General features: G+C 33.1%; 3 protein-coding genes across 3 annotated transcripts; all 3 read left to right on the plus strand.

The window, feature by feature from the left end:
- Positions 1–1,579: 1,579 nt before the first annotated feature.
- Positions 1,580–4,189, plus strand: LOC112801379 (ethylene-responsive transcription factor ERF021). The gene is made up of 2 exons (XM_072237200.1): positions 1,580–2,262; positions 4,050–4,189. The coding sequence occupies exon 1, from the start codon at positions 1,647–1,649 to the stop codon at positions 2,217–2,219; it is 573 nt and encodes a 190-aa protein (XP_072093301.1). The 5' UTR covers positions 1,580–1,646; the 3' UTR covers positions 2,220–2,262; positions 4,050–4,189.
- On the plus strand, positions 4,147–5,498 carry LOC112801381 (uncharacterized). The gene is made up of 5 exons (XM_025844072.2): positions 4,147–4,561; positions 4,628–4,742; positions 4,828–4,909; positions 5,014–5,065; positions 5,172–5,498. Exons 1-5 carry the CDS (start codon positions 4,241–4,243, stop codon positions 5,232–5,234), a joined length of 633 nt encoding a protein of 210 aa, XP_025699857.1. The 5' UTR covers positions 4,147–4,240; the 3' UTR covers positions 5,235–5,498.
- Positions 5,499–7,159: 1,661 nt separating this feature from the next.
- LOC112801382 (peptidyl-prolyl cis-trans isomerase FKBP53) lies at positions 7,160–10,719 on the plus strand. The gene is made up of 11 exons (XM_025844073.3): positions 7,160–7,311; positions 7,498–7,571; positions 7,843–8,078; positions 8,182–8,318; positions 8,576–8,930; positions 9,072–9,230; positions 9,587–9,833; positions 9,954–10,041; positions 10,129–10,170; positions 10,246–10,294; positions 10,370–10,719. Exons 1-11 carry the CDS (start codon positions 7,299–7,301, stop codon positions 10,449–10,451), a joined length of 1,482 nt encoding a protein of 493 aa, XP_025699858.1. The 5' UTR covers positions 7,160–7,298; the 3' UTR covers positions 10,452–10,719.
- Positions 10,720–19,567: the final 8,848 nt, after the last annotated feature.

Consider the following 19,567-nt stretch of genomic DNA (forward strand, 5'->3'; position numbering starts at 1 on the left):
ATAGAGACCATCACATTTTATTAAAGCATCGTATGACAAGAGTTCTCTTTTAAATTTTAGCTATCATAGATAAAATGAAAACTACATACAAGCTGCCAAACGAACAAATTCCCCTTTAAACTATGCAAATATTACACACAGTTAAGTTAGATTCAGAGTAAAAATATTATCATGACACTGTTACTATAATATTAATTTATTATTCACTAATTAATGGTGGTTACAGTGTAAGTCTACCTGATATATTATTCAAATTGAGTTGAGTGATTCAATTATTATTATTATTATTATTAAATTGATAATAGTTAATAAACAGATAAAGATGATAATTTTAAAACCTAATACATTAAAAAGATCTGAATTCTTTTTTTTCCCTCTTTTTATTTTCAACATGTCAGCTTACACAGTTCTTAAAATTGTTCTTTGTTTATTGTGAATTGCGATATCTCATATATGATATATTCTAATTCTAGCTAATAAGCTAATTAAGAGCAATATAAATTTTTGAATGATCTCACAATCTTAATACGTGACGTCATTTCAAAGTTTCTACTAGCAAAAAAGGATTTGCCGATTCAGTATCCAAGCAAGAAGATAATAGAATTAGAATAGACCCAAGACAAATGGGCCAGTGCTTGAAGAAAGAGAGGTGACATTAGTGTTCTTTGCTTGCATAATAATGTATATATAATCCCATTGCTGATTTAAGATTTTCAAGAAAAAAAAAAAGACTCACAAGGGTTCTCTGAATTTGGATTAGTGGTCTTCCGAAACCCATGCCACCTAAGTTCTCAAAACGCGTTCTTAAACAGAGCCAAACTCTTTTACTACCCATGTTATTAATAAAAAATACCAACAATTAAATTATATGTACACAAAATATTAATTATTAAATCAGTTATTAATATAAAATATATATATAAATATCAAATATATTATATATAAATATATAATAGTTTATTTAATTATTAATTTTAATTTTTGGTAAATATATAATAATTATTTTGATTTTATTCTTTATTTTTTCTTTATCCAAATCCTTAATTCGGAGTTCAATAGTTGGCGCACACACATGTCATGCTCTCGTTAATATTAATATTATTCAATTCAATTCAATAATATCAAGCAGTAGCAGGAGGAGCATAGATACATAGATTTTGTTTGAAACAATAAGCAGATATATTAAATTAAGGGAACTACTCAAATGAAGATGCAAAAAACATCTTTTTATGAAGATGCTTTGTATAAAAGTGTGATTTATTGATTTGGCCACACTTTAAATAAAAACAACATTTTTATAACATATCAAAATCTAACCCTACAATCCATCATCTAAGGGTCAAAAAGAAAAATCATCACATGATGACAATTATAATATCTTCATGGGAGTATCCACCTTAAATTAATTGAGGAAATTAAAGTAATATCTGAAATCCCTGTCTCTCACTCGTGCAGCTACTAGGAAGCTCACTGAAGAGGCTCATAATCCTGCCACGTTTCAATTTGAAATGCACGCACATCAATGCCTATAAATACCAATATCTGGCACACACTAACTTTCACATTAATTACTATACTATATAGTATTTCTTGAATTAAAACTATATACTATAATCTTTGATACCTTATAGTACCACATTTTGTGCATGGACATGCCTTCTTCAAGTTCCAACCATCACAACCCTACCGGCCCTGCTACTTCTCCCTACAGAGGCGTCCGCAAGAGGAAATGGGGCAAATGGGTCTCCGAAATCCGTGAGCCGGGGACCAAGACTCGGATATGGCTCGGCAGCTTCGAGACACCTGAGATGGCGGCCGCGGCCTATGACGTCGCGGCCCTTCACTTCAGGGGCCGCGACGCCAGGCTTAACTTCCCCGAGCTCACGGCCACCCTCCCGCGCCCTCTCAGCAACAATGCCGACCACATACGAATGGCCGCGCACGAGGCTGCCCTCAGGCTTAGGACTAATACTGCGGCTGTTGAGTCAGGTGACAATATTTTATCGCCTGGCTCGGCCAACGCAGTGCCGGTCACGGTGAGACTATCCCCAACGCAGATTCAAGCCATCAATGACTCCCCTTTGGACTCACCCAAGTCGTGGATGCAAATGCCGGACACATTCATGATGGATGATTCAATGATGTTTGCAAATAATGGGTATGATCAAACTTTTGATGAGGAAAATGTGCAGTGGAATGATTCCCTTTGGGATCCTTAGATGGATAATTCTCATTAAGGTTCAGGATTATTATTTATTCAGGGTAAGGATGATATTTAATATAACTTATAGTATATGGTATATAGTACAATTTAATTGGTCTTAGGTATAATAGTAGTAATATAATGTATTATTATTGGGAGCTACTTGTTTTGAATTAAATATTTTAGGTGACATATTAATATTTGAGTAAGGGTGGAGGATGACAGCAACTCCATTTGATTTATGCGGTGACTTTAATGACCATATGAATAAGGTGGACTTGAAGAAGAAAATTCAGAATTTTGAAGTCATTGCTTCCTATTGTTTTCATTCCTTCCCTTATTTCAGGAATTGAATGAAGAAAACATAAGAAACAGGGAGCTTTGTTTAGTGGTAGTTGGATTTAATTACTGCAAAAAATAGGCAGTGGTTTACAGCTAAATTAAAATTGATGATCTTGAAGCATAGACATACCATGTGTGCGTTATAGCAAATTTGATTAACTGAGATGATGGAGAAGAATAATTAATCATGCATCACAACATATATATGTTACTACTGTTTCATTTAGAATTGAATTAAATTTGCAATTGTTTTGAGGGAATGCCATTTGTAACTCTTGCCACACAAAGTAAGGCAGTGTTTTTGGAGGGTCCCATTAATGTAACTATCAAAGTAGGTAGTGCTTTGGGGTAATGAAAAAAAAACATATATTTAATATTATTAAGAGTTTATTAAGTGTTATAATGTTATGTATTGTATTGTATTGTAGTGGAGAAGACTCCAATGTCACAAAATTGTTTTGCTGGCTGTGTTTCATAGGCCTGTGGTGTCATTTGTTTAATCATCATATTCTATTGTTTAAATAAAGGTATTGGAATTCCATTTGTCAAGTAGATGAAACACTACTTAGATTTTTTTGTTTCATGAGATCATTTCTTGTGCGAGTATTTGATCTTGTTACTCTCTCATTACTTTCATGCTATTCTATATTTGACAGCCTTTTCTTTTTTGTCTCCTAAATTATAAGGTTACCGAATTTGAGTCATATATATTAATTAATTATTATTAATAAATTAAATTTAATATTTTAAAATTCATCGACAACATGTACTTATTTGGTATTTGGGATCAAATTTAATATTAGATAAATACTCTTGTATTTTTTAAATGTTTAAAAAAGAAAATAAAAAATTGAATATAAAAGTTAACAAATAAAATACTCAAATAGGCACGAGTGTTTTTCTTTATATATATATATATATATATTTTTTTTTTACAAAATAGGTGAAAGGTTGTAGATTTTCAACTTGTTTATAGAGCACGATCTAACTTTTTCAGATATTCCGGTCACCTTCAAAATATATAATTTGGTCGATGAGATATTTTGCATTCTTTTTCAGCAGACTAATATAATCATTATTCAGGTAAAGATGTCTTAAAAGCAAAAATAATAATTAAAAATTATTACATAATTTAACATGTTTAACTATCTTATTTAGTATAATATGTATTGATATTTTATTTATTATTTTTATATAAAAAATATGATACTTTATTATTTTTTAACAGAAAAAAATTATAATAAACACTTACATGTAATTATTTTTATGTGAAGTGAATGATAATTTTGTCAAATTTATTAAATCAGGTAACCATTTTCAAATATCAAGGACGAATCAAAATTTTATTTAAGAGTTTATCGCTGGCCAATAAATTTCTATATACACAAGACGAGATTTGAACATGTGATACTTGATTAATTGAACAAGTTGAAGATGCTTTCAACTTTATTTATTTGTTGGTGAACGGTGAACCCCTCTTATTTTTTTTTTTAATATGGTATAGGTGAGAAAGAAAGAATATTGTTTGGGCTTTGAGTTCTCTCCAATGTTGGGCTTATGAGTATTGCTTATAATGGACCACTAGTCCAAAAAAATAGAAAGAAAAGAAAAATAAAAAAGCTTGGAGAATTCAAAGGAATTCAGTACCTCATAAACGAAATCTATGGAGGAAGTGAATTAGTGTGGACCATAAAAATGTCGATGATCATTTCCAGTTGGAGTTCCACACGTTTCGCGGCATGGTCTCCAACTTCACCATGTTCATCTTCTTCCACAACTCCTCTTCTCAACTCAGTTAACAATGCATCTTCAAGAACAAGAAAATTGAAAGCTCTCATCAGTAAGGCTATTGAGAAGAATCAATCTCCCACAGTAGCAGTGGACTCAGCTGCAGATGTTGTGAGGAATTTCTATGGCGGAATCAATTCCCGCGACCTCGATTCTGTGGAGGACCTTATTGCCCTCAATTGTGTCTACGAAGACCTCGTGTTTCCCCGTCCCTTTGTTGGTCGTAAGGTAATTTCACTTTCAAGTTGTTGTATGATTTAGGAATTAGGGTTTATTATCTCTTGTATTGTGCAGGAGATTCTAGAATTCTTTAGACATTTCACGAACGCAACCAGCACGGATCTGCAGTTCGTGATTGATGATTTGTCCACTAACGACCACTCCTCCGTTGGGGTCACATGGCATTTAGGTCCCTTCTCATATTCTTCTAATTTCAACTATATTTGCTTCTTTAATTGTTGTATTATTCATTTCACTGTTTGAAATGGTTGCAGAGTGGAAGGGAAAACCTTTTCCCTTTAGCAGAGGATGCAGTTTTTATCGTTTGGAGGTTATCAATGGCAAGAAACAAATAACGTAATTCAGAATTTCAGATAGATTCATTAGCTACCTTACATTAATCAACTCATTCTTTGGAATTTTTATGATTGATCTCAAAGTTATGGTTTTTCTGAAAACAGATATGGACGAGACTGTGTTGAACCTGCAATCAAGCCAGGGGATGCGGCTTTGGTATGTGTATTTTTTATTTTGTTCATTCCAATTATAGTTTTCTATTAATGAACCGAGTTTGATTGAGTTGCAAAAATAATATTTCTGTAATGTAATATGAATGCAGGCAATAATCAGGGGTGTGACATGGCTTCTGCAACAATTTCCTCAGTTAGTAGATCGCTTATAGTGTGATAAAGTTGAAACTACATTATTTTTAGGATATACACAATTACCATGTTAATTTGATTGTACTTGGATACTTGAATTGGGTATCCATAAGATTTGGTTTACCGAAGTTTTTAGGAAGGAATTGAAAGAGATGTATATAAAAATCATCCAAGTTATATCTGTGATTGAGAGACTCACATGTATATGTAATATGCAATATTATTATAGGTGGTGTTATAAATTATAATGCACAGGGGTAGTAGGGTACTTATATTTCAATCAATCTTCTTGTTCATCTTATTTTAATGGCTACCTGACATTGTAAATTTGTAACAATATTTTTCCAACAATAATTAAAAATTTAAAATAGATAGTCAAGAAGTTCACTTTATTTACCTTCTTCTCTTCTGAGGTGGAAATTGAGGCATTAAAGTTTCGAATATGATAAATGGCAATTTCTGACAAGAACGAATCTGGATATTAGGGTCAAGTAAACAGAAGAACTGATTGAATTCTTCAGTATAAGTTACAAAAAGAATAAGCATACAAAGTTAATCGGAACATGTCTTACTCGGCTGTAACTCAATCTATATAAAATACTAGGGATAATGTAAAAAACATGTATTTTTTATTCTTATTTTTAAATTCCAAGATGTAAATGGTACGGCCAAAGTTTTTATATTTTATTGGAGAATTTATATAACAAGTTTGTACATAATACGTGCATTACGGAAATCGCAATTAAAAAATTTCATCTTCATTTTCAAACAGTTTAATAGTCAAACATGTATGACTAATTTATTATCATAATATAACCAACTTGATTGGTCAAGTGGTCAATTCTCTTATGTGTGTAAGTGTAGGAGTTTGACATAATATATGTTAGTATCTTAGTTATTTATTCACATAAAAACATTTTTACATTGATAATTATTAATAAACAAATATGAAAAATACTATTTGTTAATATATTGGTTGTTAAAACGCGTGCTTGATTGTTAAGAGCCAAAATGATTTTTTTTTCTCTCACCGTATTCACTAGTTCGTAGGGCTGGAAGTGAGTCAAGTCAGCTCATGAGCTAGCTCGAGCTCGACTCGCTAATAGCTCGATAAGCTAAACTCGTGAGCTAGTGAGCCAAGCTTAAGCTCGGAATTGAGCTCATAAATTAAATGAGCCGAGCTTGAGCTTGGATAAGCTCAGCTCATTAGCTCGTGAGCTGACTCAATTATATATATATATATATATATATATATATATATATATATATATATATATATATATGAAATACTACTATATAATTATATATGTTAATGGTCTTAATTATTTAAAATTTCATATTTATTTTTTACATATAATTTTGATGTAGGACATAAATAAAAAATGTATAATTTATTGATAGATAACAATATATAAAATTGATCTTTTTAAATATTTTTTAAAATATATAAGTTATAATTTATTGATATAGAATTATAGATTATGTATTTATGTTTCTATTATTTGAGCCAGTTCGTGAGCTTTCGGTGAGCCGAGCTTGAACTTAAGAAATAGGCTCGATTGTTAATGAGTCGAGCCGTGAGCCAAGCTCGATTTTTGTGAGCCGAGCTTGAGCTTGGTCTAGCTCGGCTCAGCTCGGCTCACTTCCAACCCTACTAGTTCGGCAGACAGCAGTAGGACAAAAGCTAATTAATCATGGATCGAATTTTTATTTAAGAATTTATCATTGGCCAATAGATTGTTATATGCATAAGACGAGATCCAAACTCTTGATATTTATTTAAACAATTTGACTAGCCAAAATGATGTTTATTATAAAGGGTGTATTGAATAAATATTTTTGCATATGAAATTTTTTGGTCCTAAAACACAAAAAATATGTAATTGGGTCAATATTCGAAGTTAGGCCCATGAGTGTATAGGTATAGGTGTCCGTTTCGGTGGACTAGGGTGCTGCTGATTTGTGGTGACTGGTGAGTGCTGACTAGGGTTAGTCGCATTCCCTTTTGAATTCTTAATGATATAAGGGTCGGGAATCAAAGTTGAATTGGACACCGTTTGAGTTTGGTACCAACAACAACAACAATGGGATTCTGGGGTTAGTCACCTTCCTCTCCAATTTCACTCTCAACTTTGCAATCACCAAACCTTCTTACTTACTTACTTACTAACTGGATTACTGGACTTTATTCAAACATTTCAGCTGCATTGCATCTTTCATTCCTTCATTCATGGATAACACCTTAACCTATTCATACTTTTCTCTTTTCTTTTCTTTGGGTAGGGATTGAAGTTAAGCCCGGGAAGCCATATCCTTATCATGCAGACAACATCCAGGGAAAGCTTCATGTCACTCACGTCTGTATCATTTAATTCGCTCTTTTGTTTCAAAATTATAGAATTCTAGGTTTGTTTTGTTAGTTATTGATTTCTACTGCCTTTAATGTTATATTTGAGATGATAGATAATGATAATAGCAATAATTGAGTGAGACACTTGACAGTATGATATGAATCTAGCACTTTATGCATTGTTGGATTTTGATATCTTTCTGAGCCTGATTAAAAGTTTTAGTGTTAGTAATAATTAGTTTCCTTGTGTCTTATTTCTTTGTTGTTCTAAATTCCAGGCTACACTAGGCATTGGTTCATCCAATGAGAAAACCATTCTTCAATGCTCTTCTGGACACAAAAGTCCAATTTTCTTGTGTTCATTGCTACCGAATAAGATTGAATCTTGCCCCTTGAATCTCGAGTTTGGTGATGATGACTTAGTGGCTTTCTCCGTCATTGGACCACAAAGCATCCATCTTTCTGGTTATTTTGTCGCAGATGATGGGGATGACCTTAGGGATGACTATGAATAGTATCCTTTTAAAGAACTTCAGTATTTTATTTTTTATTTTATTGTGCTACATTTCAAATTTCTGTTAACTATATTCTGTATTTTCCTTACTACAATGTTAAAGTGATTCATTCCCAGAGGATGTTGAGGGAGATACAGAGGATTCATCTGATTATGATACTGAAGGTGAATATGATGATGACTACACAGATGATAGTGATATGGAAATGTACCGATCTTCGCCTGTCCCAAATAGTGGAGGTATTGATTAGTTGATTGCATTATTATTGACTTTTGTCAAAGCCAGTATCTGATTCTTTTCTGCCTTTTTCCCTTGTGTTGTTTTTTTTTTAAATCATTATGTAGTGTTCTAATTGATGCTCATACAAAGTAATAGCAATTATTCTGTATTGCGGCATGAACCTTCTTGTTTATTCGCGTATTCATTCATGCTGTTTGCAAGTAGCAAAGACAGTTGCATTTTTATTATTATTGGCTAATTGCGTTTAATTATACAGTTAGAATTGAGGAAATAGTGGATGATGAAATGCCTGAAAATGAAGAAGATCCAGATCAGAAATTGAAGAAAAAGAAACAGGAAGCTCAGATGAAAGAGAAAGTTAACAAAATGTCTCCAATTAGGGGTGAGACTGGCCATCCTGTTTCGGAAAGTGAAGAAGATGATATGGAAAGTGAAGATGAGGATGGTTTTCCAATTTCTGCTGCTGAGAAAGTTAAATTTGAAGTTAAAGGAAACAATGCACATAAGACAGCTGAGGAGGCTGGCAAAAATGCAGAAGATGTTAATAATTCTCCAAGCTTAAAACGGAAAGTCGAAAGTGCCGATGGAGATGAACCGCAGCAGCAAGACAGGTGAGATGGATCTACTGATTTAGTGACGTCTTACATCTTCCTTGTGCCAACCAGCCTTTGGTTTTCTTAAAAAGGGTCACTGACAAAGAACACTTTGCATTTTTTTTTCCTCTCCTGATAATGATTTCACATAATTTTCAGGAAAAAGAAGAAGAAAAAGAACAAGTTGAAAGAACCTGGTAAAGGGGAAAGTGCTCAGGCACCTGGCAAAAGCATGATGACTGCTACACCAGATGAAAAACATCCAGAGGAGAAGGAAGTTAAGACTACAGAAGTGCATGATGAAAAACCATCCAATGAGTAAGAATTTTCATATGAATAACTACAGTATCACTGTATCAGTCATACTACACAGTTTTTCATGTTGAAGATATATCATTGAAATATTTTAATCTACAATATGATGTTTTTTTGGGCTAAACTCTCATGATACCTGGTAACTATTTTTGTTGCATATAATACCTTGTAAATTGAGTTTTCATTTTCATTTGGTGTCCTTATTTTCTGTAAATTTGAATTCAATAGGATAACAACTTGTTCAGTATTGTTTTCAATGTTTGAGCATTTAGGATGCTAAATTTCCTCACTTGTGTATTTCCCTCTTCACATTATATATTGTGGTGCTAACTACTTGGATGTGTGGTATTTGTTGGCAGGGAGCTTGTTGAGAAGAAAAAGAAAAACAAAAAGAAGAACAAGGCTAAAGAGTCCCATGGAGGAGAAGCAACTCCAAGTCAAATTGATAAACCTGTTGAAAATAAGCTGTCTGCCTCAGAGAAAAAAGGAAAGAAACAAGAGACGGAAGCGAAGCCATCTCAAGTGAGAACCTTTCCAAATGGGTTGGTTATTGAGGAGATATCTATGGGTAAGCCAGATGGCAAAAGAGCAGCTCCTGGAAAGAAGGTTAACATCCTCTACTGATTGAGTTGGTTGAACTTGCACAAATTACTACTGTAGACTAATGTTATTGAACCTATTTTCCAAATCAATCTCTTTTAATGGGAATCAATTGTTTGGTTTCAGGTCAGTGTTAAATATATTGGCAAGCTGCAGAAAAATGGGAAAATATTTGACTCGAATGTTGGAAGGGCACCCTTTAAATTTCACCTTGGTATATGCAAATTCAGTTGATTTTGTTTTAATTTGCATGGATTTCCTTTCTACATATGCATTTACCTATTTTATCCTGTGATTGCAGGTGTAGGACAAGTCATTAAGGGATGGGATATTGGTGTCAATGGTAAGTTATAATATAGATCTGTGAGTTAATTGATAATTAATATCTTGAACTCTTATTGTATTTTTTTTGTCTCAGGGATGAGGGTTGGGGACAAAAGAAGAATCACAGTTCCACCATCTATGGGGTATGAACTTCTGTTCAGTAACATTTCTTTCTTCTTCACTCTTATTGCTAAGTGTCTTGTTTTATGTTTTTACAGATACGGTGACAGACGGGTTGGAAGTATACCACCAAATTCGTGGCTTGTGTTTGATGTTGAGTTAATTAATGTTGATCGCTGACTTCAACTTTTTGGTCCTTCATATTCAATCTTCTTAGACTGGGAGAAATATTAAGTTCACATGATACATTCATCTTGAGAGTTTTAGCATTAGAGCACAATTTTGTAGGAAATTTTGGATTCATAAGAAGGATTTAATTTTTGTTTTAATATAAGTAAGGAGATTCAAGACCAAATATAATGAAAGAAAAGGATTGTGAAAATTGTGGCAAATGATATGTATTATTACATTTAATTAATCAACTACTTTTTATTGGGAATTATTATCATTGATAGGACGTGTTCGCAAAATTTTCAGTTTTTATATTATCTGACGCTGCAAATTCTCAGAAGAAAATTTAAAAAATGTATAATTCATAATATAAGAATGACAATTCCAATTTAAAAGAACACTCATTAAAGCTTCCATCCATGAGGAGTTTAATCATTCTTCATTTCTTCTAATCGTCTTGATATATACAACTTGTTAAATAAATTTTCAGAAACTCTAATCAATGCATTAAAACATTGCTTGGGTTAAAATTACAAGAACAGCAACCAAACCAAAAGTCTCAATGTTCAAAAAGTTGGATTCCAAAAGGAAATAAAGAAGGTAAGGTATTAGAGACCGCGACACAACAATTGTAAATATTTAGAGACTGTGACCCCACAATAGACTTCATGTTTCCACAGTTGGTGATTTGAAAATTCGGAAAGGAATCCAACAATGAAAAGGATGCTCAATCGTCAACTCTTGTAGTGATTGGGAGGAACAATGTGAGATGTATAAATACTTGAGGCAACTCAGTTGCATGTGCTTAATGGCAACGCAGTAAAGGAGGTAGCACTAATGAGAGTAACATTAATGAATATAAACATATAAACAATGTCATTGATGCTAACATAATAATATTCACAATTGTTTCAACTCAGTTCCAAATTAACTACAATCAAATAATATCAGAAAACTTCTTCTTCCAGATCTTCACTAAGAAAGTTGTTGTCTTCAAAATCCTCTTCCTTAAGAACCAAACCTGTGAGGTTCTTTAACAATGGATTTTCCTTTGTGCAATAATGTGTCAGTGAATGGCCACACAAGTTTTCCAAATCCTGAAAGGACTTGAAAGTATCATCAAAGAAAATTGTTCTCTCCATTTTCTGCATCATCTCCCTTTGTTTCTTCCTTTGCAAGCAAACTCTGTTCTGTTGTGCAGCTTCATTGTTTTTCTTCTTCTCCAATATCAATTTAGCTTTGGCAATAGCAATTGATAAATCTGAACCAGAAAATTGTTTCCTTTTCTCCCCTACATTCGATTTCAAAGGCTTTGAATTTGGCTTTGGCGCTTCTTTCTCTAACTTGTTTTCCTTCTCAGCTAGCCATCTTCCCTCCAAATTCTTCCACTTTGTCTCGAAAAAATCGCTTAACTTCGCGGCGGTTCCATGAACTTCATGCCCCGAGGGGTACTGGGACATGACATTGCGAAAGACCGCTCTGATATCAGCAGCAAATTGATCAGTTTTGTTGTACAAATTGTTCCGTAGCTTCCGCTGAACCCTCTCCAAATCCATCAAAGCCTTTCCTTTCTTGAAATACACTCCATCTGGATGAACCAATAACCTTCTCAGCGTTACTGAACACTGCATATTCTTGAATTCATCCATACCCGAATAACTTCGTTTCTTCTCTTCACGTTCTTTTATGGCATCAGTAGTAGTACCCTTCTTCATCCTTGAATTTTCTTCACTCTTTTCCAACTTAGCTCTCTTGTTGGCATGAGAATCAAGAACAATGCTGTTACGGTTGTTGTTGTTGTTGTCGTTGAACCGATGAACATGGCTGAATAATGTTGAAGAAGAAAAAACTCTTTTTTTGGGTACCCTTTTATGGGCAGCATCTGAAGATTTCTTGGGCACTGTAGAATAAGAATTCGCAGGAACAAAGGTTGAAGACTTTGTAACAGAAAACATGGTAGTTAATAGAATGCAACTCAAGTAGAAGATTGTTGACTAGGTGAGAAGGAAAAAACCCTATGAAGTGAAGTGAACTGAATTATGTTTTTGTTAAAGTTGCTTGGAACACAAGAAAATTGAGAAGTCTAGGTTTCTTAATTAAATAGTCAATTTTTTACTAAAAAACTAAAGAAAATTAATTTTTGGGCTAAAAGATCAAGTTTGAGCTAATTTTTTTAATAGATTATTGAGTTAAAATTTGAAATATTTTGGTTAAAACTTAAAAAAATTGGGTTAAATTGTTAAAATTATTGTAAATCACAGTGCATATTCTTGAATCCATCCATACCCGAAGAACTTAGTTTATTCTTCTCTTCACGTTCCTTTATGGCATCAGTAGTAGTAGCCTTCTTCATCCTTGAATTTCCTTCACCCTTTTCCACCTTAGCTCTCTTGTTGGCACGAGAATCAAGAACAATGCTGTTACCGTTGTTGTCGTTGAATCGATGAACATGGCTGAATAATGTTGAAGAGGAAAAAACTCTTTTTTCGATTACCCTTTTGTTGGCAGCATCTAAAGATTTTTTGGGCATTGTAGAATAAGGATTCGGAGGAACAAATATTAAAGACTTTGGAACAGAAAATATGGTAGTTAATAAAATGCAACTCTACTAGAGGATTGTTGATTAGGTGAGAAGGAAAAAACTCTATGAAGTGAAGTGAAGAGTTTTATGTTTTGTTATAGTTGCTTGGAACACAAGAAAATTAAGAAGTAGATATTTTTGTCGGTGAATTGGGGCACAGCTTCAAAAGCGCAACACTATAAATTGACTTGGCTTACTCTTCAGTGGAATGCTTAAATTCAAACGGGATTATGAACTATGAAGTATTGGGCATTTGGGCTTCATATTTTGGCAGTGAATCCAATCATTATTTCGGTTTCTATAGGAAAATTAAAAAAAATTCAAATCATGTTGTATTAGATGCAGAACCCTAAATAAGTGAGTTGTGAAGGAGTTACCATCAATGTCAATGGCATCGTGAGCAAAAAGAAAAAAAAATTTTGAATGGCGAGTAGATTGAAAATCAGAGAAGAGTTGTCTTTTAAATTAGTGGTTCAAAAGATATTACACAATTTATTAAGCTACTTTTATTAATAACAAATATGTATTATTATTGATTTGAATGGTAAGAAATAATGATGTATTATTGAAAAATAATATAAAATAATTATTTAGTTATTTAGATAAGTTTAATAGAGAGGAACAAAAAATATGTTATATTCATATTAATTCATCATTTTAAGACTGCATAATTTAATAATTTTGAAATATTATTAAAGAATTAATTTAAAAAAATAAAATTTCATTTTTTTGTTGAGTATAATAATATAATTTTTTACTTTCTACCATGAATTGGAATAATAAAATATCCAAATATCTAAAATTTAGGTACATAACTATACAATTCAATTTATTAAAAATTTAGACTACTACACCACATAAATTTCCTTTTGATATCACCAATTTTTTTCAAATTATTCATATAAGCAATAGTCAACCACATTAACAACGAAGAATAAAAATGGATAAGTTTTAACCATGCATAATACCACCTAAAATTTAACTCTAAACTTAATTTACAAACAAAAATGAACATTTTATATATAATAGAGTAAAAATAAATATTTTATAAATTATATGAAAAATAATGAAAATATAAAAAAAATAAAAAATGAAGAACTTACAAAAGCCTATAAAATAAAAATATTAAATATAGTTTAAAAGTGAATAAAAAATTAAAATTAATATAAAAAATTGAATAAAACACTTCAAACAATTTTATATAGATTCAATTTTTTTATATAGAAAAAAGGTTGATCTTTCTTTGCAAGAACAAAATATCAAAACTTGATTGAAACAAAAAAGGATTTTTTTTATTTTTATAAATAAAATAAATATAAAATTTATCGAAATAAATATTTTTACGAGTATTTACCGTTTTAAATAATTCTATCATATCTCGTTTACACTGTGAACGAGATTATTTTTTACGTATCTCGTTTACAGTGTAAACAAAATATGGCAAGTATGGCTGGGACGTGTATATCTCGTTTACACTATAAACGATATATATATATATATATATATATATATATATATATATATATATATATATATATATATATATATATATATATATAGATAATGATGTGTAACCCTTGGTATTCTTCACACACATTTCATATCCTTTATCTATCTCGTGTCTCTCTAAAACAAAGCTGAATGGCCAGTAACAATCCATTCATAGTTGTGGAGTTTTATCCGAATTATCGTTTAAGAAATGGCGACAACGGGGTGACATTTGAGTATCAGGATCCGATATTGTTTCGCACTCAGCGTGTGGAGACGTTTTTGGATTTGAAGAGTTTGATGAGCAAGCTTGGGGGGACACAAGCGAGGAAAATCGAAAGGGTGACGTATAGGTTGCTGGCACCCATGGGAAATGGAGTCTTCCGGTTTCGGCTATTTCGACTTTATGGGGACGAGCATGTGTGACTGATGTGTGACATTCACGGGAGGATCATGTGTGAACAGGTAATGGAGCTGTCCGCCGAGGTGGGTCACAGTGGTAGTGAGAGTTCCGCACAGGACATGTATGTGCAGGATGACCGACCTCTCGCACCATCACCCATTCATGTCGCGATTCCGAAGAATGAGGCAGAAGAGGGTGAGGAGGAGTCGGGACGCCACGAGGAAGGGCGAGATTGTCCCTGGGCTGGCTGGCAGTGGGCTGTACGTCAGCGGGCAACTCCGCCAGCCTCGGGTCCTCCAGTACCTCCTGCCCCAATAGATGTCTAACCCAGCAAGCCCCACTTCACCAGTCATAATACTCCAAGGTCGGCCTCGTATCGAACGTGTGCTGCACAGTGATCCGGCGACCAGACTCAAACCTCTGGTGCCACATATCGTACCACTCCTTCAGCTTGAGCGGCCACCATACATCCTCACCTCGACCAGTAGTAGTCAGGTACCTGTCAATGAAGATGGTGTGTTAGATACTTCCTTAAGTCATAATAACTGAAATCTTTTAACGGATAAGTAAATAGAAATATAGCATCAATCTCACCTATCAAGATTTACCGGGGTGCCTGGTACCTGCTGCTCTCCATTGAACTGTCGTTTCACCCGATTAACATGGTGAAAACGGACGATATTGAAGCACACTAGGGGGACGGCTGACAACCATGTCCCCCACTCCTCCTCCTCACGAAATCATGGTGGACACAAAGCTTGCAGGGCGGGATCATCGTAGACTCTCCATGCAAATTAAAGAAAGAAAGTTTTCAGTGTAACACAAATACAACTATTAGACGAAAAGTTTCGAATTATCAATATAACAATCATACTAAAGCATACGATTTCTATCTAATTATCCAAAATAAAAAACGTGCGTATTTTACAACTAACCTCGTCGAAATGTAGCCGATCAAGGAAAACCCTCCAACGCAGGACCCTGACCTCATGCTGATCCCTGCTCAGCTGCGGCAATCTAATCAACCTAACACATCAAAGGAGAACATATATGGTTCGTTAAGTAACATATCAAAAGTTTTGACAAAGTTATTTAACTCAAATACATAAAAAGACATTTCTCACTTCGCAACCAGCGAATACTAGTAGACGCCTCTATCTGGTGGACACCACTGGGGGAATCTCTGATAGATCCAGAACATCAACAACGGAGTGCAGCCAGCGATGTCCGTGACGCCCCGCTGAACTGCCAAAGATATAGACTGATACGTCCAGACCAGCACAGCCAAGCCCCACAAAAACGCTCTATACTCCATAAAGTCCCGGAGCAGCGATAGCCAACGAAGGTGCACCAGATTGTTGGACTTATCGGTCATTAGATACCCTCCGGTCAGTAACATGATATAACACCTGGCGTACTGTCAAAGGGTCTCGGGATCGTCAGTCTGGGGCATCTGGCGAACACAAATCCGTAGTCACACAAGTTTCAGCGTGAACGACTCCTTCCTCTGAGCCGCTTGCTGTGTTGCCGCGGGAGGCCTGACACCGAGGAGCTGCTCCACCAACTCCCACGTCTCCGTATGTACCACCTACCAAAGTCATGGAGGCACCCCCACGGGGTTATCATGTACGCGTTGGCCCAGGTGGTACGCCACGTCCTGCAGGGTGATAGTGACCTCACCCCACGGGAGATGAAACGTGTGCGTCTCTGGACGCCATCGCTCCACCAGTGCCGAAATCAGGAAGTTGTCAAAAGTAAAATCTCTGAGTGGCATGGTGTCGCCGAATCCGGTCTTAGCCAAATACGGGACGATGGTGTCCGGTGGAGGTAAAGTATGGCTCACTCGTCGGGACAATAGGAGGCGAGGCTTTGATTAATAACAAACAAAAATAATATTTAAATTATATACAATCAATTATAACTTATAATTTTTTTTTAACATTTTACAAATTTAATTTCACCTTTGATAATATTTATCTCCCAAAAGTCTCAAGATTAATTATTTTTATTATTACTTTTATTACAAATTAAATAACATAATACAACCAAATAAAGTCCTAAATTTCTTATAAAATAAAAATAGAAAACCTTAATAACATAAACACTGTTATACTATAATGGCATTACATTTATAAACACTAACAACATAGCACGGGAATAACAGAGTTCTAAACTGATAACATTTATCTCATACGAACCTAGTACGAGCGGATAGAGTTCTAAATTAAGCCTACAGACCTAACTTCTAACTCATATATCAACGTTCTAGATCTACATGACTACCCTAACAATGCCAAAATCATTAAATTTAACAATCATAACGAAACTAACCTCGAAATCGGCCGCCCCGGCGTAATGTGTCGTCTTATTCAACCTGTTTATGGGATTCATTTTCCACTTGGCAGGCCATCATCGCTCGAATCAAAGGTATAGTCAAAAAGGTTAAAAGAGAGGAGAAAGATGTCGAGAAAGTGAAACTAGGGTCCGGAAGTCAGCTGTAAACGACCTCTATATATAGGGGCGTACGAGTCATATCTCGTTTACAGTGTAAACGAGATATACACGTGTCACGCTTACGTGTCATATCTCGTTTACAGTGTAAACGAGATACGTGCAATGCCATCTCGTTTGCACTATAAACGAGATATGACCAGAAAATTTATTTCGATAATTTCTCTAAAAATTATTTATTTTAGTAAATATTACATTTATTTTATTTATAAAAATAAAAAATCTAACAAAATAAGAACACAGCAAAATCATATAAAGATTACAAGAAAAATGTCAGAAAATAAAGAAATTATAAAATATATTAAAATTCATTAAAATATTTAGGCATATGTAAATATTTGATAAATACACATAGATCAAAAAATACAATTAGAGATAGAATTTGATGAATGTGATGCATTGTAAACAATTATAGCAAAAGGCAATTGTTTTGTAAAGTTAAACAAAAAAAAAATCAAATTTGAGTAAGAACAATTAGGGATAAAAATAAGTAAGGCAAGTTGTCAGAGGCCTAAAACCTAAATAAAATATAGATCTGTAGCGCCTCACACTCCTCCTCTGTTGCCACGCTCCTCCCCCGTCCCACGCTTCTCCCTCGCACTGCCCTCCTCACCAGCCTCGCACGCACTCTTTCCCTATTCCGTGCTCCTTCCATCTTTGTCGCATTCCTCTGACGGCTTCATTAAAGCAGTCTTCTTTTTCGTCACGTTTTTCAGCCGGAATTCAGATGTATAAAGCACTCTTCACCTTCCCTGTCTTTTCTAATAAAAGATTCTATCTTTTTAATTTATATTTTTGTTTGTATTTGAGGGAAAAAAAACTTCATTTTTTAAGAGTAATTTTAAAGTTATTATAACTAGATAAACATAATAATATTTATTTTCACATCATTTTTTTTAATAATTTTTGATAATTTTAGATGTGTTTACAAAATATTTAATTTGTTATTTGTTATTGTAGATATATTTACTTAATTTTACCAAAAAAATTATATTAAATATATTTTCAGATGTATTTTAAAAATATTTTATTTATTATTTATTATTTTTTATGTGTTTTGAATATAATTAAAAATTATATACCATAAATCAAATAACTTTTTTTGAAAGCCACCTATAAATAATGCGTCCTTTAGCTTTCATGTAATATTAGTTGCTATTTCGTTTCTTTATGTATTTTACCCTAAAAATTTGAATATCTCCAAATAAAATTTAGACTCTTTACGTCAAATACGGTTAAAAATATTTTAATGCATAAACTTATTCTTATCACTGGATAGTTAAATTATTTTTATTTAATAATAATAATAATAATAATAATAATAATAATAATAATAATAATAGTAACACTCATTATTTTCTTAACATTATATTTTGCCTAAAGTATTTAGAAAATAATTTTTTTCAAGTGAAGATTGTATACATACATAAAGTGTATGTACTCATCACTAGGGCGGCTGAAAGTGAGACGAGTTGAGTTGAGTCGGACTAAGCTCAAGTTCAGCTCACAAAATTGAGATTGGCTCACAGCTCGTCTCAATAACAATCGAGTTTATTTCTTAAGTTCAACCTTAGCTCACCAAAAGCTCACGAACTATTTCAAATAATAGGAACATAATCTATAATTCTATAACAATAAATTATAACGTATATATTTTAATAAATATTTAAAAAGATTAATTTTATATATTCTCTATCTATCAATAAATTACAAATTTTTTGTTTATGTCCTACATCAAAATTATATATAAAAAATAGATGTAAAATTTTAAATAATTAAGATCATTATATATATATATATATATATATATATATATATATAATATTAAAAATATAGATTAAATGCATATAAGATATGTCTATATATATAATCGAGCCAATTCATGAGCTAATGAGCTAAACATATCCAAACTCAAACTTGTCTCATTTAATTTATAAGCTCAATTTCAAGCTCAAGTTTGACTCACTAGCTCACGAGTTTAACTTATCAAACTATTAACGAGTCGAGTTCAAGCTGACTTATGAACTAGTTTACTCACTTCTAGCCCTACTGGTCATTCTTCTAAAATTAAACTTTTACATTATAAAATTTTCTGAAAAATATATTTTGTTAGAATAAAATCTATACCTTTTGGACATTCTA

Source organism: Arachis hypogaea, chromosome 5 (assembly GCF_003086295.3).
Source record: "Arachis hypogaea cultivar Tifrunner chromosome 5, arahy.Tifrunner.gnm2.J5K5, whole genome shotgun sequence".
In the NCBI taxonomy this organism is placed as follows: Eukaryota; Viridiplantae; Streptophyta; class Magnoliopsida; order Fabales; family Fabaceae; genus Arachis; species Arachis hypogaea.